Below are 24988 nucleotides of genomic sequence, written 5' to 3'. Positions count from 1 at the left end.
ACTTGATGAAGTCAATTTCTAGGGAAGCAGCACAGAAGAAACTTATGGAACTACATACTGATAGACGTGGTGGACTTCATGCTTGGGACCTAAAAGAGGTGGCTGAGGTAGTAGATGCATTGGTATTAATTTTCAAAACTAGAGGGCATAAGTTTGAGGTGAGAGAGAGGCAAGATTTAGAGTCATAAAATCCCTACATTGTGGAAACAGGCCCTTCGGCCCAACAAGTCCACACCGACCCTCAGAGCATCCTACCCAGACCCATCCGCCTATAACCTACCTAATCTATACATCCCTGAACACTAGGGACAATTTAGCACGGCCAATCCACCTACCCTGCACATGTTTGGACTGTGGGAGGAAACCGGAGCACCCAGAGGAAACCCACGCAGACACGGGGGGATTGTGCAAACTCCACACAGACAGTCGCCCAAGGCTGGAATTGAACTCGGGTCCCTGGCACTGTGAGGCAGCAGTGCAAACCACTGAGTTGTTGGAGGAACTCTGGTCTGGTAGCATCTCTGGCAAGAAAACAAAAGTCAACATTTTGGGCCCAGTGACCCTTCTTCAGGTTTCCTGCATCCACAGTTGTGTGTAGGTGTACTATACTTGCATTTCCATAAGGCATTTGACAAGCTTCCCATAAACTGTTATTGTGCAAAGTAGGAGATCATGGTGAAGGGAGTAACAACTTAACATGGATTGAGCATGGCTGTATGGAAAAAGACACCACTTGAATAAATGGATCTTTTTCAGATTGGCAGGATGTGATGAATGGGGTCAATACTGTGCACTCAACTTTTTACAATTTATATCAATGATATACATGAGGGGATTGAATCCATGGTCACTAAATTTGCAAACTCCATATCCCACAAGTGAATAAAATGAATGGCACAAGTATAGGTAAGAAAGCATGCTGTGAAGATGACAGAAAAGAATGTCAGTGAATATAGGTAGGTTGAGAGCGTGGGCAGAAATCTGGCAGATGAAATAGAACGTGGGAAAACATGAAATCCATTACTTTGGCAGGAAGAATAAAAAATAAACAGAGCAGGATTTAAGTGAAGAATAACTGCAGAATTCCAGTGTAGAGGTATTTAGGTATTCCAGTTCATGAGGCATGAGAAGTTAATATGTGGGTATAGCAAGCAATTAAGCAGCTAATGGAATGCAATCCTTAATGACACAAGGAACTAAAGAAGCAAGGATGTTATGCTTAAGTTTGACAGGACACTGGTGAGACCATGTCTACAATGTAGAGTTTCGGTCTTGTTACAAGGAAGGAGATGAACGCATTGGACAAGGTTTAAAAGATAGTGGTACGCGGAATGAATGGATTGTCTTATGAGGAAAGATTTTACAGATTGGGCTTGTTTTCACTTGAATTTGTGAAGAGTGAGGGATGAGAAGTTCGAAAAATATTAGATCCTGAATGGTCTGGACATGGTGGACATGAAAAGTGGGTTTACTTGTGTCCAAAGGGGGAATCCAAAACTAAGAGACATTGTTTTGAAATTAGAGGTCACCCTTTTAGAACAGAAATTAGGGATTCTTCTGTCCCCACCCGCACCCCTCAGAGCACTGTGTGACTTTGGAACTCTGCCTCAGAAAGTGATAGAAATGAGATCATTGAATATTATCAAGACAGAGATAGACAGATTCTAGTAAGCAAGGGAATCAGAAAAATCAAGAGTAGGTAGAAATATGGAATGTACAAGACAGACAGAACAACCATGATATTGTTGAATGATACAGCAGGTTTTAATGGCCTAACGGGCCCCTTCAGATCCTACTTTGTAATTTTTCTTTCGTGCCTCCTCAACCGACATAGTGGCAGAGGTGTGTCACACAAACAAGATGCATTGCAAGTATTCGCCATGGCTCCTTCAACAGCCTTTTCCAAACCCTTCTCTCCCACCCAGAAGAACAAGGGCAGCAGGCACTGGAGAATACCAGCACTAGAAGTAGGTGTATCCACACCACAAGGCAGCTCATTACCACCTTTTCAACAGCACTTAGAGTTGGACAATAAATGTTGGCCTTGCCAACAATGCCCTCAGCCCATGATTGAATAATAGACAAAGTTTTTATAGCAGGATGCGCAGCATTTGCAAAAGTGGTGTAAAAGCTTTTTGTTTTAAAAAAAAACAGCTGCTGTACCAACAGCAAGCTCCATTTGCTGTTGTGCAAAGCTGCAACTCTTCCACGTCAACACAAACTACACTTTGGAAAGTACTTCATCAGGTGCAAGACACATCCTGGGGTTGTGAAAGATGATATGGAAATGTAAAAAATTCTTCAGTTTCAAAGAACACTAACTTACATTCAGGTGGTGCCATGCATTCTTACACCATGAGTTGGCATTGGAATAGACAGTGTACCAACAATCAGGGTGACAGTATTTACATGGTGTGTATGGTGAATTCATATTAATACATTAACTCCTAGGCCGTAACCAAACCCAACAAAATAAGATAGGAACGTCCTAATATTTTCCACAGCACCTTGTCACTCATCTGGCAATAAATGATGTTTTAGGCAGCAAAGTGAATGATTTTCATGGAGCCAATCATTCAATCCAAGATCAGATACTGCATGCTTGAGACCCCAATTTTGGAGCTGTCTGGTTAATACACGAGTCTGGACTTGACCAACTACTACAGAGCACTTTTGGAATTCAAGCAAATTAGGCTTTCCCTTATTTGTAGCACTGTCATCAAACGCACCCACTAGCATTTATGTATCCCTTTCAATGCAGTAATATGTCCTCACCCACTTAAACAAGAGCAATTGTCACACAAAGTCTCATAAGGAAGTATTAGGACAAGTGACCAAAAGCTTGGATTAAAAATTAAAGAGATTTCAAAGGGACCTCGTAAAAGGAGGAAAGCAAGCCGGAGAGGTTGAGGGGTTTAAAAAAAAAACCAAAAATCCTTTATGCTCAGTAACAGCAAGTCACCAGATGTTTGTAAACAAACCTGTGGAATAGATTCAGCATTTTATGTTCTCACAAATTATGGCCATCACTAGAAAATTGATTGTTGCCAGTCACCAGAAGCCTGTAGAAGGTTGTGTTGGGCCTTGTTATCCAAGTATTCAAGGATATATTGTGGATTGGTGCTAGTCAGTTCTGAAGAAGGGTCACTGGACCTAAAACATTATCTGATTTCTCTCCACAGATGCTGCCAAACCTGCTTTGTTTTTCCAGTAATTTCTGTTTGTTTCCAATCTAATATGGAATTTTATTCAACCGAACTTGGGAATTGTCCAAATACTATGCCTCAATATAGCTTTTTATGGTTGCATAGCCTAGTTGGTGTCCTACTGAATGACCCTGGCCCCTGTCCTAGGATTCACTTCAGTAATAACAGTAACATACAGGATACATGAGAAAATAGCGCTGAAGTTCTCAATCACAAAACCAGACAGGCAGATGGCTCTTCATTTGTCAAACAGTTCATAATTTGTAGCTTGACTGGGCAAATGCAAGTCTCAGCAGTTCATGGAACACCATAATATATTTGTCTTCAAGCTGGTGACCGTGAAACAATTTGTAATTCATGAAATGCAATATAGTTGACATATTTACTGCAAATACACTGGGTATACAAGCCTTAGAAGCTCAGCAGCGCTACTTTTGCGAGCATGTCTTATTTGATGGCTGTCCTATCTGACTTTTATGGCCTTGACAGTTTGAAAAAAAAAACTTCTTTATCTAGGTCATCTGTGGATTGAAGTTCCTCACCTGAGAAGCCCATGAGTGTAAAGTGTTTGGGCAGCTGTGTTTACACAAACAAACATTTACTAGCACATATTGAAGGGTTGCTGTCCCAGAGAACTTACTTTCCCAAAAGGCAGAAGGAAACATTTTTCTCTCCTGAAATCAAATGAGGGGTTTTTGAACTGCCTCCCCTACAAGTCAGTCTGACTGCTTTTTTTAAAAAAGTGATCCTCATTACTGGGCCTATTGCTGGTTTTTCATCCCTCCCAGCAAGCGAGCTGCTTGAGAGGAGCAGATTCAATATAGCCTTCAGAAGGAATCAGACAAGTACTTGCTTAAAAAAAAAGAGTTTGCTGGGATATGAGTGAAGGGCAGGGGTATGGGAGTAATCGGAGAGCTCTTTCAAAAGAGCTAGCACAAGCAGAAGAGATGGAGACAGAGACAATGTCATGGTTTAATTCAGCATCCTGTTTCACAAGGATACAGCTAGGAATATCATAATGCTGACAGGACCGTGAGGTTATCCAATTCCAAATTTAATTATATTTGCAACGCACAGACTTGATATTTTGAATTTACAGACACGTTAAACCCTTGGGTTTGCTGTGCACTCAGAATAGTATTTGAGCCATCAATTTGCACACCCTGACAATTTGAAAGAATAATTGTTTTGGGAATCAAGTAGTTCAGTATTAAATCATTCTAAATTTGTTTTTTTTTTAATAAAGTTAATTTGATACAGTTTTGATGTTAATTGAATTACCATGTGCCATGCTTTACAAATCTATTTCAAAATTGATTTTATCCCTGGAGAAATTTAAGTAATTACACAAAAAAGTAACTAATACTCAATCTCCCTTGCCTTGCCTGCTGTCCCCCAAAAAACTCATTAACAGTGGCTCTGATGGCTTCATATCACTGTTTATTCTTTGCCATGCTGCTCTTTACTGTACTCTATCCTCTATCACAGTCACCTTGAAGGCAAAGTACAATAGCCACCCCCAACAAAAAGGCACATTTTCTAAACACTGATGGAAATGTACTATTTCTAGGAGCTACCTCACCCTCTTGCAGAATTGGTGCTTGGTAATTAAATCTGACATTGCAGTCAGGACCAAAGTCCATATCCACCCAGTGCCAGGTTTTACACAGTAAACACAAAACCATCATGTCATTGAAGTCTGCGTTGGAGGGGCACCTGTAATAAGGTGCACGCCTTGTTGGCACAGTGGGGACCTTACGCAAACAAAACCCCACCCTTAACAAGAAAAGTGGAATATGATTATTAGAGAGAGGGAGAATAAGGCACGCCCCTTGAATGGCTCGGAAAGGAATCAAATGTAACCTTCGAGACCTAGTTGTGTCCATTCCAGCACCGGTGAAACATATTTTTTCCTTAAATGCCCCATTCCGCAGATGCTGGCCAACATTACCAAATTTTCGATGCTAATGTCACTGCTCTTCCTGCTCACAGGTGTTTCACAAGGGAGGCAGTGAGGAGGTGCCCTGCAGAAGCAGTGTCCCCGTCTGGCATCCTCTTTCCCCTTCTCTCGCCCATTTACATCTCTGGTTTAACAAATCAATCGCAGATTTCTCGCCCCTGTCTCACTGCTACTTACCCGGGGCACCGCAATCCGCACACGCCTGGTTCCCTGGATTCTCCAACAGATCCTGCAAAAGTCTCCTGTTTCTCTCGACCGCCATGCTATCAAGACAGCTGGAATAGATTCTGTCCTTTCGTTAAAAACAAAAATCAATCTCCCTTGCAAGACTTAGCAAGCTGCAATTTCTTGTTTCCTTATTAAATATTCTATGTTTTTTAAGGAAAAGAGTGGATTTGTCCAGAACCTCCTCCTGCGGCTATGATTTCATCATAAGCCACTTTTTTCCTGCTTGTTGCATGTCGGTTTAAAATTAGATGAAAGGGCAAAGCTAGGGGGTTAAAGCCTTATCACTAAGCCAACGCCACACATCAAACTTGCTCCGTGCCTCTCACTTGTACTTGTTCCGCATTCTTGCGCCGGCAAAGAAAGTGACCATTTCCCCCTCCCCCCGCTCAGAGATACGCCTTAAAAGCTCCAGGCCGACCTCTAGTGGGAACCAATCAACTCGAATCTGCCGGCACATCCCAATTATTGGCTGGAATGAAGTCATCCTCATCCGCAATCTTTTGTGTGTGTGCGTGTGGGGAGGGGGCTGGTTTGCTTTCAGTCCTCCAGGGGGCCAGGTTTTCCCCCAACACCTTCACTGAAATCAGAATGATCACAGAGAATGCTGGAGAAACTCAGCAGGAGAAGAGGGCGATGAGTGCCTCTTTAGAAGAAGCTATTTGGTCCCCTTATTTAAGGAATGATATCATTTCATTGGAGACAGTGCAGATTCATAGAGTTATACAACACAGAAATTGATCCTTCGGTCTGACTCATCCATGCCAGCCAGATATCTTAAATTGATTTAGTCCCGTTTGCCAGCCTTTGGCCCATATCCCTCTAAACCCTTCCCATTCATGTACCCATCTAGATGCCTTTTAAATGTTGTAAATGTACCAGCCTCTGCCACCTCTTCTGGCTCTTCATTCCATACACACACCACCGGCTGTATGAAAAAGTCACTGCTTAGGTCCCTGAGCATGGTGGCTCAGTGGTTAGCACTGCTGCCTCACAGCACCAGAGACCTAGGTTCAATTCCACCCTCAGGCAACTGTCTGTGTGGAGTTTGCACATTCTCCCTGTGTCTGCATGGGTTTCCTCCCACAGCCCAAAGATGTGCAGGCTAGGTGGATTGGCCATGCTAAATTGTCCCTAGTGTTCAGGGATGTATGGATTAGGTAGGTTATAGGCAGATGGGTCCAGGTGGGATGCTCTGAGGGTCGGTGTAGATTTGTTGGGCCGAAGGGCCTGTTTCCACACTGTAGGGATTGTATGATTCTAAATCTTTCCTCTCTCTCCCCTCAAACTTATGCCCTCTAGTTTTGGGCTCCCTTACCCTAGGAAAAAGACCTTGCGGAGAAGGTTATCTAAGATGATCTCTGACATGGAGGGATGGTCTTATGATCAAAGGCTCGACAGTTTGGGACTCATTGCAGTTTAGAAGAATGAGAGGTGATCTCACTGAAACATATAGGATTGTTAAGGGGCTTGATAGGGTAAATACTGAGAGGATGTCTCCCCTTATGGGAGTGTATAGGACCAGAAGGTACAGTCTCAGAAATTAAGGGATGCAAATTTAACACTGAGATGAGGTAATATTGCTTCTCTCAGAGGGTTGAGTCTTTGAAACTCCTTGTCACAGAGAGCTGTGGGGGCAGAATCCATGTATATATTTAAGACTGAGATAAATACTTGTTCATTCACAGGGAATCAAGGTGAAGGCGAGAAAGTGAGTATGAGGAATGTTGGATCAGCCATGATCCTACTGAATATCAACCAAGCTTGAGAGACCGAACAGCCTACTCCTGTTCCTATTTCTTATGGTCTTATGAACTTGAAATGCTCACTCCGTTTCTGTCTCTACAGATGTTGCCAGGCCTGCTGAGTTTCTCCAGAAATTTCTATTTTTGTTTCAAGGCTACCTGAGAATCCCTGATCAGCTCAGTACCATCTCTTGATTCTCAGTGGGTCACATTCTAAGGGGATCATTTCAAATCCCTCTCCAGAGTTTGACTGCCTAATTCAAGACTGACTCTCCCAGTGTTGCAGGAAGTGTACACAGGCGAAGGTGTAAATGAAATATCCTATTTTCAAATAAATAGGGGGGAGGGGTAACATATATCCCTGTTTAATATTTATTCTGCTGGTCATTTATCTCTTTATTGTTATTGGGATTTTGCTGTGTACAACGTGGCTGTCATGTTTCCCGCATTGCAACAGTGAATACATTTTAGAAGGTACTTCAACAAGATAAGTACTTCATTTAGCTGCAAAGTGCTTTGTGACTTCAATAAAAAAGATGTTTTTCTTCTGAAGCAAGAATCACTATTGTCAGATCTTAGCAGCTTCTCAGCAAACAGTTACTGACGCTATAACGTGGGCAGTTATGATGCTTGATTTTTAATCAGACATCAATATGCAACTCTATCCTCACACATCCTGTTCATCATCACCGGCACAGCACTGCCCATTTTTGCCTTTCCCTCAAGTCCCTCTCTTACTGAAATTCTTAGCAATTCTTTTATCACGTCTAGGTTCAATGGATTCCTTTTGAGACTAATGGGGCGGTAATAACTTCAAAGTAGAGTTGATTGCTTCACTGTTCTATTGAACCAGTAATGTGACAATTTTGAAAGGGACTGACCAACAGGTGCCCTATCGCCTTTCAGGCGATAGGCTCCTGTTAATATAGAAACTGGGGATTTATGATGGTAGAGACTATTTGCCATTTTAGATCAGCACTGATTGGAACCTACATCTTGCGCACTCTGACCAGATCTAAATGGCCCCAGGTGCTGTCAAACTTCTGCTATCAAACCTCCCAGCTCGGCAAACACACCAACATCTACAAATATACATATTGAATTACTTTGAGGATCCTGAAGGAACAGAATTCGTTATATCCCTACCCACCCATGATCACAATCCAAACCTCTGATAATTTATCTTGATGATTGTCCCACAGCTTGTTGTCAGATTTAAATGAGGGCTTACAGAGTCCATTAAATGGCAGGTTGTCTCCTTTCTCCCAGAAGAAGCATACCACCAGTGTATTCCACCAATTGCAACTAAAATTTAAACTGACACAATTCATTCCAAACCTATCCTCCATTAGGACCATCACCACTACCTCTCCAATGGTTTCTGCACCCAAAATATTGAATTTAAACTCTCCATCTTTACTATCTGTCCCATCCTACTTCTGCTACCTGATATTCCTTCTGTCCTTCATTCTCCAGTCTTGCAAAGCTCACCTTGGGCGTCCTTGCTATAAAAAAATGGTGGTAGTGCCTTCATATTCTGTGATCTTGCCATTTCATAACTCCCGTTTCTCTTAAATTTAGTCCTTCATAAAAAGCCCATTCAAACCCCTACTTTTATTTCCCTTGGCAATCTCTCCACCCACTGCTCCCAATACTTGTTTCACATTTCCCTGTGTATTTCTTTCTATGCAAGCTGTTGTCATTAGAATTTGCTTTGGAGACTAGTGCCCCTTGTTCTTACAGCTTAAAAAAAACATTGATGAAACTGTGGTCATGCTAGGCTCTAAAACATGTGGTTTCCAAGAATGTGGGTTTGTTTGAAGGTCATGGATGAGGAAAGACAATGTATATCCTCCCAACCTTTTCTGAAAAAGAATTTACAACTTGTCTTGATCTTCTGATGCAAACAGGAAAAGAGTGTTGGGAGCAACGTTGGTGGTTCCATAATCTGATCCATTGTAAGATAACCAATGCCTTTCTTGGAGAAAATAAACAAAGATTTGCCTCCCAGGCTATCCATGCTATTTCCTGCACTGGCAATCTTGACTCATTCACATGATGTGGATGCCACTGACAAGGCCAATATTTATTGCCCATCCCTAATTGCCCTTGAGAAGCCAGTGGTGGGGGACATTTTGACTAGCTACAGTGAAGGAATGGCAGTGTCATCTCAAATCAGCATGGGGAGTGGATTTGGAGGGGAACTTGCAGGTGGTGGTATTCCCATGTATCTGCTGCCCTTGTCCTTCTAGATAGTAGAGGTTGAGGAACTGGGAAGTGTTGTTGAAGGAACTTTGGTGATTTGTGGCAGTGTATCTATAGATAGCACACACTGTTGCTGCTGTACATTGCTAAGGGAGGGAATGTTTGAGCTCGTGAATGGTTGACAGTCAAGCGGGCTGCTGATTGATGGGCCAAATAGTTACTTCTGCTCCTGCTTCATCTGCTTCATCTAGGATGGTGCCAAATGTCATATCTGTTGTAGGAGTTGTATCCATCCAGACAAGTGGAGAGTTTTTCATCACACTCCTGCCTTGTATTTTGTAGATGGTGGACACCCTGTGGACAGTGAGAACATAGAAATAGAGCAATACAACACAGGAACAGGCCCTTTGACCCCATCATGTCTGTGCCGATCATGATTCCATTCTAAATTAATCCCATCTGACTGCACATGATTTAGTATCCCTCCATTTCCTGTCTGTTCATGTGTCTATCAAAATGTCTCTATCACCGCCTCTAGCAATAAGTTCCAAGCACTTAACACCCTCTGTGTAAGGTAAAATTGCCTCACACATCTCCTTCAAACATTCACCTCTCACTTTAAACCTCTGCCCATAGTATTTGACATTTCCACCATGGAAAAAAGACTCCAATTATCCACCTTATCCATGCCTTTCATAATTTATATAATATATATTTCTATCAAGTCATCCCTCAGCCTCCGAAGTTTTAGCGAAAAGAATCCACGTTTGTCCAGGCTCTCCATATAGCTAACACACTCCTTTGCAGACAACATTGTGGTAATCTCTTTTGCACCCTCTCCAAAGCGTCCAATTCCTTCCTATAGTGTGACAAACAGAACTGCATACCATACTCCAAATGTTGGCTAACTGAAGTTTTATACAGCTGCAACATGACTTGCCAACTTTTACACTCAATGCCCCAACTGATGAAGCGTACCATAATCCATCTCTACCATCTTATTGACTTGTGTTGTCATTGTCAGGGGGCTTTGGAATTGCACCCCAAATCTCTGTAAGGGTCCTGCCATTTACTGTACACTTTCTTCTTGCATTTGACCCCCAAATTGCATCACCTCAGACTTGTCTGGATTAAACTCCATCTGCCATTTCTCCATCCAACTTTCCAACTGATCTATATCATGCTGTATCATTTGACAACCTTCCTCACTATCCGCAACTCCAACAATTTTCATGTCATCTGGTAATGTACTAATCAAACCACTAACATTTTCATATAAGTCATTTATATAAATGGCAAATAACAGAGTTCTTTGCAGAACACCACTGCTCACAGATCTCCAGTCAGAAAAGCACCCCTCCACAACTATCTTCTGTCTACTTTGACCAAGCCAATTCTGTATTCAACTTATCAACTCACAGTGGATCCCATGTGACTCAATCTTTTGGGCCACCTGCCATGAGGGACATTGTCAAATGGCTTAGTAAAGTCCATGTAGACAACATCTGATGCCCTACCCTCATCAATCATTTCCTCAAAAAACTCAATCAAATTTATGAGACAGAACTTCCCAGCACAAAACCATGCTGACCATTCTTAATATGTACATTATTTTCCAAATTTGAATAAATCCTGTCTCTGAGAATCTTCTCCAATAATTTCCCTACCTCTGATGAAAGGCTCACCAGCCTATAATTTCCTGGATTATCCCTGTTGCCCATCTTAAATGAGGGAACAACATTGGCTTTTTCCAGCCTTCTCGGACCTAGCCCATGGCTAATGAGGATACAAAGATCTCTGTCAAGGCCTCACAATTTCCTCCCTTGCCTCCCTCAGTATGATGGGATAGATCCCATCAGCCCTGGAGACTTATCTACCTTAATGTTTTTTTAAGACACCCCATATATACTTCTTCTTAATATTGCCTTCCCCTAGAATATCAACATACGCCTCCCTAGACTTACCATCATCCATAAATAAAAACCGAAAGAACTGTTTATGCAGTAAATCAAGAACAAAAACAGAAGTTGCTGGAAAAGTTCTGCAGGTTTAGCAGCATCTGTGAATAAAAAAATCAGAGTTAACATTTCAGGTCTGGTGACCTTCCTCACCTTCTCCTTGGTGAATACCAAATGAAGTACTCATCAAGGACCTCAGCCACTTCCTCCAGCTCCGTGTATAAATTCCCTTCTTTGTTCTTGAGTGGACCTACTCTTTCCCTAACTACTCTCTTGCTCATAATATACAAATAAAATGCAAGGAGGGTAGTTACTCACCAGAGGATACCCAGCCTCTAAATACAGATTTTCTGTGCTTTTGATACAATATTCTTTGTCCTACTCAATCAAAAAAGTGCACTCAGCCAGAAAACAAACAAAGTATCTTGAAACGAAGGACTTTTTTTGACATGGTTAGATAGATAGATAGATGACGGAAAATAGGTTGTCCAGTCATATTGACATGAATGAAATAAAACTCAGGAGAGTTATGCTCTATCACCTGTTGTGTACTGTTGCACAAAGTCAAGGAATGACTTGCATTTTTATAGCATTTTTCATGACCTCAGGTGGTCTCACAGCACTATATAGTCAATTGAGTACGCTTCAAGAAGTATTCAATGTTGGAATACATGGAACAGGGCAGCCAGTTTGTGCGCAACTGCTCACAATGAAGTCTCCTCTATGTTGGGAAGACGAAACAGACTGGGTGGCCGCTTTGCAGAACCTACATCCTCCCTGTAAAAATGACCCTGAGATTCTGGTTGGCTGCCACTACAACAAAACACCGTGTTCCTGACCAACATTTCTGTCTCAGGCCTGCTGCAGTGCTCCATTGAGACATAGCACAAGCTGGAAGAACAGCATCTCACCTTCTGCCTGGGGCCCCTACAACCTTCAGGATTCAATATCGAGACCAATACCCCTGGCCATCAGCATAAATACCACCTTTTCCTAGCAACTATCCATTCTGAAGAAGGGTCACTGGCCTTGCAGCATTAACTCTGTTTTCTCTCCACAGATGCTGCCAGACCTAATGAGTTTCTCCAGCAATTTCTGTTTTTGATTCAGGTCTTCAGCATCTGCAGTTCTTTGCTTTATTTTTGTACATAGCAAGGTCCTGCAACCAGTGTTAATGAACAGATAATCTGTTGACTGTTGAGAGGTAAGTGTTTTTTAGAATTTGGGTTAGAATGCTCTACTGTTATTTTAAACGCCCTTAATGAAAAATCCCGTAGCAGTATTTTGAGGAAGAGCTGGGGCATTTTCCCAGTGCCCAATATTTATCATACAATGACTAAAACTGATTATCTAACAAATATCTCAGTGATGTGAGAGCTTGCTGAGCCCAAGTTGACAATCAAAATTACATCATTGCCTGTAAAATACTTTGGACCATCCTCAGGTATAGATAAATACTAACCTTTCTTTCCTTTGAAATGATCTTACCTTTTATAGGTTGTTATACTTCATGCATTTAGCTGCTGAGCCATTGTTAGATTTAAGTTAATGTGTTTATGAGTTTTGAATAAAATTATTGATCCTAGATCAAAACTTAATCAATCTAGTTCCTTCAAATTTTGGTAAACTTGCCAATGAACCCATCAAAAGTACATGAAAGCATTCTCTTTACTGTAGTAATGACAGGAAAATCTGGGAAGCTATATGTGGTCCTGATATACTAATGAATGACAGTGGCATAACCTATAGTTCTGACCTCATGTGAACCCTTGTGAAAGATCAGCTACAGGAAATTGCTGCTGTTGACTGTACACTGACTGGTGGAAACACACAGACAGTGCAAGGCAGGATTTTGTCATCCAGTTTGTCTATCATTAATTTCCCTTGTTAATAGAATTCAAATATTCTGAAGAAGGGTCTAGGCCCGAAACGTCAGCCTTCCTGCTCCTCTGATGCTGCTTGGCCTGCTGTGTTCATCCAGCTGTACACCTTGTTATATCAGAGGCAATTGGTGACTTTTAAATCTGAAGACTCTGTAAGCAAAATGAATAGCTTGATAGTATTAGATTACAAAAGTCATTTATAGTAACAGTAAATAATTAACCAGACACATCAACTTACATATGTGCCGTGCCTGTAATGTAGTAAAATGTTCCCAAGTGCTTCAGAGGAAAGTTATTAGACAAGGTTTACCATGAACCATGTAAGAAGACATTAAGATGGGTAGCCGAGAGCTAATTTAATGAGGGACGTTCTAAAGAACACGTTAGAGCAGGAGAAAATAGTGGAGAGGTGCAGAGATTTGGGGAGAGAAATAGTAATCTTAGAACCCATGAAGCTGAAAACATGACCATTAATGGTGGAGCAAAGGCCAGAAGAGATGCTTGCAAGGCTAGAATTAAAGGAGTGCTGAGTCCAAAGATGTGCAGGTTAAGTGGATTGGCCATGCTAAATTGCTCCGTAGTGTCCAGGGATGTGTAGGTTAGGTAGATTAGCCATGGGAAATGCAGGATTATGGGGATAGGGTAGGGGATTGAGTCTGGGTGGGACCTACTGACGCTTCAGGGATTGGTACGGACTCGACGGGCTGAATGGCTGCTTCTGCGCTATAGGGATTCTACGATTCTATGATGATTATTCTTGGAGGTGTAGTAGAGCTGGAGGAGGGTACAGAAGTAGGACATCCCAGTTGCATTCTGTGTAGACAAGGACACTGTCACAATCCAGTTTTAAACTGCCCGTAAATTGCTCCTCTGTGAGACTACTTGCTAATGGTGTATTAATTGTATGTAAGTGTATGCAGGTGATGAATGTTAACTGTTGAGTCACCTGTGTTTCTGTAAGTGGGGACAGACTGAAACTGCAATGATTAGTTGGGGGTTGCATATTTGTACTGTGAATCTCTGCAAATAAAACCCTATAAAGGTTTGTGCAGACTGGTTACAGTTCTATACTTCCCCATTCTGCCTTTGCAGAGATCATTTACTGAGGAACATAGAAACATAGCAAAAAAGAAAGGAAGGAGTGAGCCATTCAGTCCTTTGAATCTGTTCCACCATTCACTATGATTATCGCAGATAATTCAATTCAATAGCCTGTTCCTGCATTTCACCCCGATATCATTTGATCCCTTTAGCCCCAACTCCTTCTTGAAATCATACAATGTTTTGCCATCGACTGCTTTCTGTAGTTGCAAATTCCACAAGCTCACTGCTCTCTGGATGATGACAATTCTCCTCATCTCAGTTCTAAATGGTTTATCCTGTATCCTTAGACTGCAACCCTGTTTCTGGAATCCCATGCCATCGGGAATATACTTACTACATCCATCCTGTATAGTCTTACTAGAACTTTATAGGTTTCCACGAGATACCCACCTCATGTTTCTGAACTCCGGCAAATATAATCCTAACCGATTCAATCCCTCCTCATATGTCAGTCCTGCCATCCTAGGAATCAGTCTGGTAAATCTTCTCTGTACTCTCTCTATAACAAAAACATCTTCCTTCCGATCAGGAGTCCAAAACTGCACAGAATTTTCCAGGTGTGGTCTCACCAAGGTCCTGTATAATTATAGCAGGACATCACTGCTCCTGTACTTGAACCCTCCTGCTAGGAAGGCCAACATACCATTTGTTTTCTTTACTACCTGCTGCATCTACACACTTACTTTCAGTGACTGGTGTATGAGGACATCCAGGTGTCTCATTCCGCTCTCTCAAATTATGTCATTCAGATAATAATCCACCTTTCTGCTTTTGCTCACAAAGTGGATAACCTCACATTTATCTACATTATTTTGCATCTGTCATGCATTTGCCCACTCACTCAGCTTGTCCAAATCACACTGAAACGTCTCTGCGTCCTCCTCACAACTCACCCTCCCACCTCTACATGTAAAAATTAAATCAAAACCCCATTTGCTTTTATATCTTTCACATTGCACAAACAGCTCCCTGCAAGATAACCCACAACAATGTGAAAGGTGTAGTTTCAGCATGGTTTGGATACCTGAATTGCTCTAGCACTCATGGTTTAAAATGAACCACGATCTTTCATTTGAACATCCTGCTTGATTAGATTGTAGAAATATCACACACTCACAATTCGAGTTCACTCACTACTTACCTTATGTTTTTGTCCTTTTAACCATGCAACCACATCATGTGAAACGTGTGATTTTCATAAATGATCACTTAACATGATCATTTTAACTCTGCAGCCGTTATGTTATATGAAACTTATGAAAACATTTGTAGTGCCAACTACTAAGTTAAGTTTTTCCAGCTACATTTTTCATCACAATTCTTTGACTGCTAACATTTGGGAAGTTGATGGACATGTTACAGCTTTTCAGATTCTACATAGAGTTCAACAAGTTTAGATTATAACTTCTGGACCCATGTCGTTTCATGCATTTTGCTTAGTTGATTGTGTTCTCATGTTTCTTTCTTAATCTCTTCACTTTGCATTTCATCTACACACCTTTTTTTTAACTTCATCCATTACTACTCCATTTGTTTTTTGTACCATGACATTTTACCAAATAATTTGCCCTGCATTCTACACAATCACGATTCTTCTACCACCTCCCCTTTCCAATTCATTTGCTCAGAACCTATGATATTTCTAACTTTTCTCAGTTCATCTAGAAGGTCACAGATCTGAAACATTCAGCTTGGTCAGGGTCCGGAATCGCAGATATAAGGTAATCGTCTAATTCAGTTCATCTTCTTGGGCTGGAGGCAAGCTCAGCACTCTATTCTTTCTGACTGGAAGCAGGAGCTCACACCAAAGTACAAGCGTTAAAGGCAGACAGCAGCCATGATTGGGATTGTCGCTGTCTTGCAGAATGCAAGAGAAAAGAAATGAGAGAGCCAGCTACTCCATAGTGCAGATGAGCGGTCAAAAGTCAACGAGAAGGTAGTAAACCCACTAACCTGACATAATGGGTCCCAAAAGCTGCCCCACTAAACTGTTCAGGCTCGTCAATCTGTGATTTCAGAATCATTTTCTGGCCTTGTGAAGCCTGTCCACCAGCTCCTCAAAGAGCTTCGCAGACAGTTAGTTGAAGGCCCAAGTGTTTCCAGCTCCACCACCCTACCCCACAGCCTCACATTTGCAGTGTTTCCCAGAGGCATCAGACAGATATGTGTGCCCACCTGATCATGTCTCCATGGGTGTCTGTAAATTAAGCCCATTAACTCTGTTCCTCTCTCCTTAGATGCTGCCCAGCCTTATTTTTCTGCTTCTGTTTGGAACTCTATAAAACCTTTCTCTAATTTCTCTCAGATGAGTGAAACGAAAGATCTCAAGGATTATGTGTTCTGTATAAAAGCACAACTTTTTTGTCACTGTCTTGCTTATACCTCTTCCAATCTTTGCTGCTTAAACCATAATTCTATGATACTTCTATGATGACGAACTATTTTACATCTATTTTGGCTTCCAACTGATAGCATTTCTGATTCAATCTCTCATCCATGTTCAAAAGAAAACATTTCATAAATATCCCAGAAGCACACCAAATCCACATTGACATTTGTAATCGAAAAGTTTGCTTCACAAGCTAAACAGCTACAGACTTCGATCACTTTAACTCCAGCTAACATCAAAACAACCAACATACTAACAAAAACAATAGTCTTGCATTCACAAAGCACTTTTCACGACTTCAGAACATGCCAAAGTGTGTTATGGGCAATGTGTACTTTTATTTTTGGAGTGAAGGCCACTGTCATAATGTAGGGCAGTGCAATTCAATAAATGTTTCTCCACAGTAAGAAACATCATTTTGAGAATACTAATGGATGAACAGGAGTATTTTACATGTGTCCTGGTAAATATATCACTCAACCAATGTCACAAAAAAGTAGGTTACTTGACAATCTGTCTTATTGTCATATGTAGAAACTAACTTTTTATAAATTGACTGTCTCAATTCTAACAATGGACAGTGGGTACACTTTCCAAAAGTCCTTCACTGGCTGTGAGGGCTTTGGGATATCTTCCAGTGATTAAGAGCCCCAAAGCTATGCAGGAAAGTTCTTTCTTCATCGATGAAATATATGCATGTGTTACTGATGCATGTATCGTGTAACATTAGGCTTATCAGCTAAAAGATTTATAATACCTGCTAACATACCAATAACCCGCTTATAATAATCTAAATTGTGTAATCCTTTTCACATCCGATCAAATAGTTGTAAGACAGGTACAACATTGTACATTGTTTGATCCGTTCAGCTTCCTGAATAGACTATGAGCTTTTTGTAAGTTGTGTTACTATCATTTTTAATCGAGGGTTTGGCATGGATTTAATTGACTGAATGACCTCCTTATGCATCGTCATGGCTCTCTGATCTTTATAGGTCCAACAAAGTAATTAATTTTAATTTTAATGAACAATCTCTTTTGAAGTTCTGTTCACAAACACACATTTCTGCAATTTCTAATCCATTCAAAGTGCTGGAAATTGTGGGCAGCTATTTGAGATATTTGTTAGTGTGCTGACTACATGACAGATATGTGAAGCCAGCAACCATTCTTACATGGAATTATATCACATTTACGGTACAATTTATTGCATGCTGAACTATGTCTGGAGAAGGGGGGAATATTCAGCCCATAATATTCATACTGTATCTACAAATATACATCACAAATGTACTGGCCCATCAAAAGAGTTAACAATTCTATTTGGTAGGAAAATAATTTATTTTTGTCACACACTGAAACGCAGACCACTACTATAAGTGATCATTTGCTTCAAGCACCATGTGTTCTTCACTGGTTAACTACAAGTTCTGTTTTTAAGGTTATGTTATACTGCTTTAGATAGACAGCAACTGAGAAGCAGAGCAAGGGAAATGTCATATTAAAGTTCTGCAGTTCCTTAAGAGTAAGCCTCAGAGAGTACAGTGCAAAGCAAAACATCAACAGAACAAGCTGATTCATGGCAAATGTAATAGGCAGCGCATGCAATGTCAAGGTGGCTTTTCATTGTTGTTGGACAGTTCTGTTTCAGGTCATTCTCTGTCACCATGGCAATTTACTTTTGAAGAGTTACAAGTGATTGAGGAAGGACTGTTCTGATGGAGTTTGGTTGGTAACCACCTCCTTTACGTTTGAAGTAAGTTGGAGTCTGAAACAGTCACAAAGTCAGAGCACTTCCTTTTTCTTAAAAACATACTATTCAGTTAAATAAATGCAGATGAATAAAGTGAAGGTTGAGCTGTTTTAGAAGTGAAGAAAGAGGGTTTTGTTTTTATAACATAATGAGAGTCATAAATACAGGAGGAGTAAAAGGAGGCAGTGACGTTGAGGTAATGTCATTGAATGAGTAATCCAGAACCTCAGGTTAATGCTCTGGGTATATAGGTTCAAATGTCACCAGATGATGAAGTTTGAATACAATAAAACTGAGGAATTAAAAGGCCATGTGACCACAGTTGATTGTTGTAAGATTGGTTCACTAATGTCTTTTTGGGAAGGAAATCTGCCATCCTTACCTGGTCTGGCCTATGTGTGACTCCAGACCCATATCAAGTGGTTGACCCTTAACTGCCCTCTGAAATAGCACCAACTAGACACTCAGATTTTGGGCATTAAGGGATGGATAATAAGTGCTGGCCCAGCCAGTGATGCCATGTCCCCTGAATGAATTTTAAAAAAGACAGTTCAATATCTTGATCTGTACTGTTATTCATGTATAACCATATTCATAGAGTCATATAGCTGTACAGCATGGAAACAGACCCTTCGGTCCAACTCGTCCATGCTGACCAGAAATCCTAAATTAATCTAGTCCCATTTGGCAGCAATTTGCTCAAATCCCTCTAAACCCTTCCGATTCAACACCCATCCAGGTGCCTTCTAAATGTTGTGATTGTACCAGCCTCCACCACTTCCTCTGGCATCTCATTCCATACACACACCACCCTCTGTGTAAAAAGTTGCCCCTCAGGTCTCTTTTAAATCATTCCCCTCTCACCTTAAACCTATACCCTCTAGTTTTGGACACCCCACCCTGGGGAAAAGATCTTAGCTATTCACCCTATCCATGCCCCTCATGATTTTATGAACCTCTATAAGGTCACCCCTCAGTCTCCGACGCTCCAGGGAAAATAGCCCCAGCCTATTCAGCCTCTCCCTTTAGCTCAAACCCTCCAGCACTCACAGCATCCTCATAAATCTTTCCTGAACCCTTTCAAGTTTCACAACATCCTCCCTGTAGCAGGGAGACCAGAATTGAACGCAGTATTCCAAAAGTGGCCTAACCAATGTCCTGTACAGCTGCAAAATGGCCTGCCAACTCCTATACTCAATGTACTGACCAATAAAGGCAAGCATACCAAATGCCTTCTTCACTATCCTGTTTACCTGCGACTCCACTTTCAAGGAACTATGAACCTGCACTCCAAGGTCTCTTTGTTCAGCAACACTCCCAGGACCTTACCATCAAGTTCTGCCCTGATTTGCCTTTTCAAAATGCAGCACCTTACATTTATCTAAATTAAACTCCATCTGCCACTCATACTAATATAGATCATGGCTGATTTGTACTTTAACTCTATCTTTTGGATTTGGTTCCATAACTGTTAATATCTTTGCTTAACAAGGATGTAATACCACCCAGTTCCACCCCTGTCTCAGTCCTTCATCCTTGCTTTCATTACCATGAGGCCTGACTACTCCACTGATCTGTTAGGTGGCTTCAGTCTTACACTGTCTCTAAACCTGAGCTTGTCCAAAGCTCTCCTACCTCCATCCCAACTGACATTGGGTGCATTATACCCACTGCTCCAGTATTAGGTAGGAAGTAAATCTCATTTTGAATGTGACATTGTATTCATTAATATACCTTTTGTGTCGAACACCCTGCTTGTTCATTGGCATTTAACCATGTCTCACTACAGTAAACATTAATCCATCTCTTAGGAGACAAAATCAATGCGGTTCAGATATGAATGTGATCCTAGCAACCAGCACACACAATGAAGGATCAATTGTTATACCATAGTCCCTTCTCCAAGTCATACTATAATGTAACTAGATATTGTGCGTCACCAGTTATGTTGATGGGCATGAAATCTGTAACCACAGTAACAATCGTTTGTATTTATTTGGCACCTTTGAAGTAATAAAAGAATCAAAGGTTCTTCACCAGACCAATTATAAAATATTTTATAAAATAAACAATCCCCTCTTCATCCTTTCCAAGACTTTGTTTTCTTTGCTATAACTTGGTAAATCTGGACTGCAGTAAAGTGGTACACATGTTGAATAGGAAGTACGTCCCAATCGCAAAACTGCAGGTGTAATGAAGAACACGTTGGAATAGAAAGTTAGGAAGAGAATAAATTAAGTCCTGCAGGTAACATCTGAGTTAATTGTTTAATGGTGATTGTAATTCACTAGAATGCAATGACCATGAGTTCATTGCCGATTGTCATAAAACCCATCCAATTCAATAATGTCCTTCTGAGAAGGAAATTGACTATCCTTGCCTGATCTGATCTATGTATGACTCCAGACCCACAACAATGTGGTTGTCTCTTAACTACCCAATGAAATGGCCCTAGCAAGTCACTCAGTTGGTAAAGATACTAAAAATTCTCAAAAGAAGGAATGAAACTGGAATGAATGAAGGAATGAATCTAGGCACTGGAAATGACACAATAAACGCAGCCCTATTGATCCTGCAAGGACGTCTGTATCAATATTTGGAGGCTAGTGGCAAAATTGGGAGAGCTGTCTCACAACTAGTCAAGAACCAGCCTGAAGTTAGGCAAATCTTATTGGGGTCTGAACAATGTAGGCAATGGCAGGAAGTGAACCAGAAATAGATGAGAAGTCCATTGAGGCCCATCTTGACATCAGGAACATCTTATACTCCATCTTTTCTGCTTTTCACTGGTGATGAAGAGAGTTTCTCATGAGCCATTTGCGAGTGGCCATTTAAGGGGGACTATTGCTTGTTAAACATCCTGTTAATATTCTGCTTTCTCTCTCATCAGACTCAGTCAAACAAGCTTGACATTGAGAAAACTTAACTTGGAAACCAGAGTGGCACCTGGCAAAAATTCAGCTCACCGCTTGCCTCAAGTGATCTCTATGTTGGACACCAGACATCAACATCTCAGGGCATGCTCCATGGGCACCAGCCAGACATACACCACATCCAAGGACATTGGCATCCAACAAGTACCAGTCTCATCGTATATCTGATATGCTTTCAGGATATTTCTGAACTTTATTGCTGTGCTTCAGCACTGTAATGTTGCAGCAATGGCACTGTGTGCTCAGGGCCACACACCCAACTCATAGACTGGACCAGGCTCCATCTCCAGGCTTTTTGCTCACTCTCGTAATGTTCACTCACTCTGAGCCTACCTGGATATTCACAGAATTCCTGCCTTGTCTTGCCTTTTTGCACTTTGCTCCTTTGGCCAGAGATACTTCTGAAAATATATTTTAAAAGAGCGCCGGAGAAACACAACACTTCTAGCCGTATTTGTTGGGAGAAAAACAGAGTTACTGTTTTGCTGCCAGTGACCCTTCATCAGAACTGACAATAGCTGGGAAAGGGTGGTACTTACACTGACAACAGGGTGGAGAGGATGTGAATAGAGTATATGGGTACGGAGCCCAGAGAGAAGGAACAAGAAAAGGGGATACGCAAACAAAGAGATAGCTGATGATAAACCAAGAGAGAGATAAACACTAGGTTGGGTGCTCACAAAAGGTGTGAATAGTTGAAAATGAGTTGGCTGTGCAGGGAGCAACCCATGCAAGGCAGGACCTAGGGGAGTGGGGAAGGACTACTGACTTTTCTGTCTTGCCTTGCCATTTGGTGTAGAACACAAAGGAAGAAAGCTTGTCATGGCAACTTCTAATACCAGTCCAAGGGCTTGGAAACAGTCAGTGGTCCACTAGAGGGCAGTCAGAGATAGGATGCCCTCCACATAAGGGTTGGGGATCTGAATGTCAGGCATGCCATCACCTGTCCTCTGTCTTTCTGCACTTTTGAGGGCTGTTTTATTCCTGGAATGAGGGAAGGACATGTATTAAAGAAGATGAAAGTAGATGGTGCAGCAGTTACTTTTAGTGCAGGTGAGGTGCTGTCCCAAGCAAGTGAGTACCCAGGACAAAGACCAAGCAAGGTTAGTGGCTTCAGGGATTGGGGTTAGCGAGGGAAGATGTGGCAAGCAAGAGTGAGGATGTTAGAGCACGACCCTTGGTGAGAGGTGACTGCACAATGTTCAACACCATTCACAACTCCTCAGATGTCCATGTTCAAATGCAACTAAATCTGGACAATACACAAGCTTGGGCTGACAAGTAGCAAGTAACTCTCATATCACCAGGAAATGACGGTCACCATCAAGAGAGCATCTAACCATTTAATCACCAGACATACAATGTTGTTATCATCACTGAATACACCAATATAAACATCCTACGGTTTCCCATTGACCAGCAATTGAATTGGAAATACATAAATACAACGACTACAAGAACAGATCAGAGGCTAGCAATCCTGCGGTGTGCATCTCCTCCTGACTCCCCAAAGTTTGTCCACCATCTACAAGGGACAAGCCAGGAGTGCAATGGAATGGATGGGTACAGCTCCAACAACACTTCAGAAGCCTGGCACTATCCAGGACAAAGCAGCCTGCTTAATCGGCACCACGTCCAAAATCATCCATTCCTTCCACCACTGACGCTCAGTAGCAACAGTGTATTCCGTTTACAGGATTCCCTGCATAAATTCAAAGATCCTTAGACAGTACTTTCCAATCCTCCATCCACTACCACCTAGAAGGACAAGGGCAGCAGGTACAAGGGAACACAGCCAACTGCAAGGTCCGTCCAAGCCATTCACCATCCTGACTCAGAAATATGTCACCATTCCTTCAGTATTGCTGAGTCAAAATCCTGGAACTCTCTCCTTAACATCATTATGGCGTACCTACGCCATATGGATTGGAGCAGTTCAAGATGGCAGCTCACCATCCACCATCTCAAGGACAAGTAGGATGGGCAATAAATGCTGACCCAATCAGCTACAGCCACATCCTCTAAGAGAATTAAAAAAAAGCCAACCACTGTTAACCAGAGAAGTTAAAGATAGCATCAAATTGAAAGAAAAAGCATACATTACAGCAAAGATTGGTGAAGAAGCAGAGTAGTAGAAAGGGTTTAAAACCAACAAAAGATGACCAAAAACGAAGAAGAAGAAAATAATCTTCAAGGGTAAACTTAATAGTAATATCAGGAAGGACAGCAAAAGCTTCTTTAAACATATAAAAAGGAAGAGCAAGGCCAAAGTGAACAAATGTCCCTCCGTCAAAATTCTGGAACTCTCTCCCTAAAAACATTGTGGGCGTACCTACATCAAATGGACTACAGTGGTTCAAGAAGACATCCCACCTTCTCAAGGGCGATTAAGGATGGACAATAAATGCTGGCCCAGTCATTGAAATCCACATTCTATGAATGAACTTCTAAAAAAATGTCAAAGACTAAAAAAATCCTGTTTGCATTTATGAAAGTTTCTTAGTAAAATCAAATAATGCTGGAAATATTGGCAGGTCAGCTAATATCTGTGAAGCAAGAGACAGTGCTCTGAGTGTTTCAGATGAATGACCTTTCCATTAGTTTGGATGGTAGAGCATGATGCACAATAACACCAACAACAGAGGTTCAATTCCCATCCTACTGCAGTAGTTCACTGAGGCCTGTGTTATCACCTTGCCTCATCCTTGGAGAGTGGTTTCCCTTAAGCCTCATGTAAACAATTACCTCTGTAATGGTAAGAGATATCTGTGGTCTTTTGTGGACAATGGATAACTTATTTAATTACCTTTCATCAGAAGCTGGGAAGTGATTTTACACTTTGTAAGCAACTTCTCCAAATCGCTGTTAGTCTTTGCTGAATTGTTGGCATTCTTGCCTCTGAGTTCAAAGGTTTACAATCAAAGCCCACTCCAACAACATGATCCCAAAAATCATAACAACTCCTCCAATGCCATATTGAGGGAATACTGCACTGCTGGAGATGCTGTGTTTTGAATGTGACAAGAAAAGGTAAGAGGCTCAATCTACCTTTGCAGGTGGGTGTCAAAAATTCTGGGACATAATTTCAAACAGCCTGTGAGTTCTTGCTAGTGTACTACCCAACATTTATCCCAACTGTGCAGATTAAGAGCAGTGATTTCATTTCCATAGTATTTCATTGACTATAAAGTACTTTGAGGCTGCTGATGGTTGTGAAAGGTGCTATATAAAGGAAAGTCTTTCTTTTCTCTCAGCCTGGCTTTCCGTGACAATTGTTCAAATTCTGTATTCTCTGATTTCTGGCACTCCTCCCTGAACAAGAAACATCTACATGAACATAAGGAAAAAGCAGGGGAGTGAGAATAATTAGATATCGCTGTCAAAAAGCTATCACCAATAAGATGACAGAATGACCTTACTTAGATTTGATGAACCACTTGAAATTTCTGAATGAGCTTGGCATTGTTCCACTATTGTGTAATGGGAAGAAAATCCAACTTATCAGATGCATGATAATGCAAAGGCCCCTTATTCTGGGCCTACTGGAAGGCTGTGGGGAAAAGGAAGGTGTAAAACAAATTGAGATGAAGGCCTCAAAGCCCAACTCTGGTGAAGAACTATTTACTT

General features: G+C 41.4%; 1 protein-coding gene across 2 annotated transcripts in view; it reads right to left on the bottom strand.

Moving 5' to 3' along the window:
* LOC109927795 (arf-GAP with dual PH domain-containing protein 1) overlaps window positions 1–5756 on the bottom strand; it is a 120577-nt gene extending 114821 nt beyond the window's left edge. For both annotated transcript variants that reach the window (XM_048609878.1, XM_048609879.1), the window contains exon 1: window positions 5344–5756. In XM_048609878.1, coding sequence (XP_048465835.1) covers window positions 5344–5428 — 85 coding nt within the window. In that variant the 5' untranslated portion in view covers window positions 5429–5756. The remainder of the gene's footprint in view (window positions 1–5343) is intronic.
* Between the last annotated feature and the right edge of the window lie 19232 nt (window positions 5757–24988).

Source organism: Rhincodon typus, chromosome 21 (assembly GCF_021869965.1).
Source record: "Rhincodon typus isolate 14 chromosome 21, sRhiTyp1.1, whole genome shotgun sequence".
In the NCBI taxonomy this organism is placed as follows: Eukaryota; Metazoa; Chordata; class Chondrichthyes; order Orectolobiformes; family Rhincodontidae; genus Rhincodon; species Rhincodon typus.
This window is presented reverse-complemented; position numbering and strand designations above follow the sequence as displayed.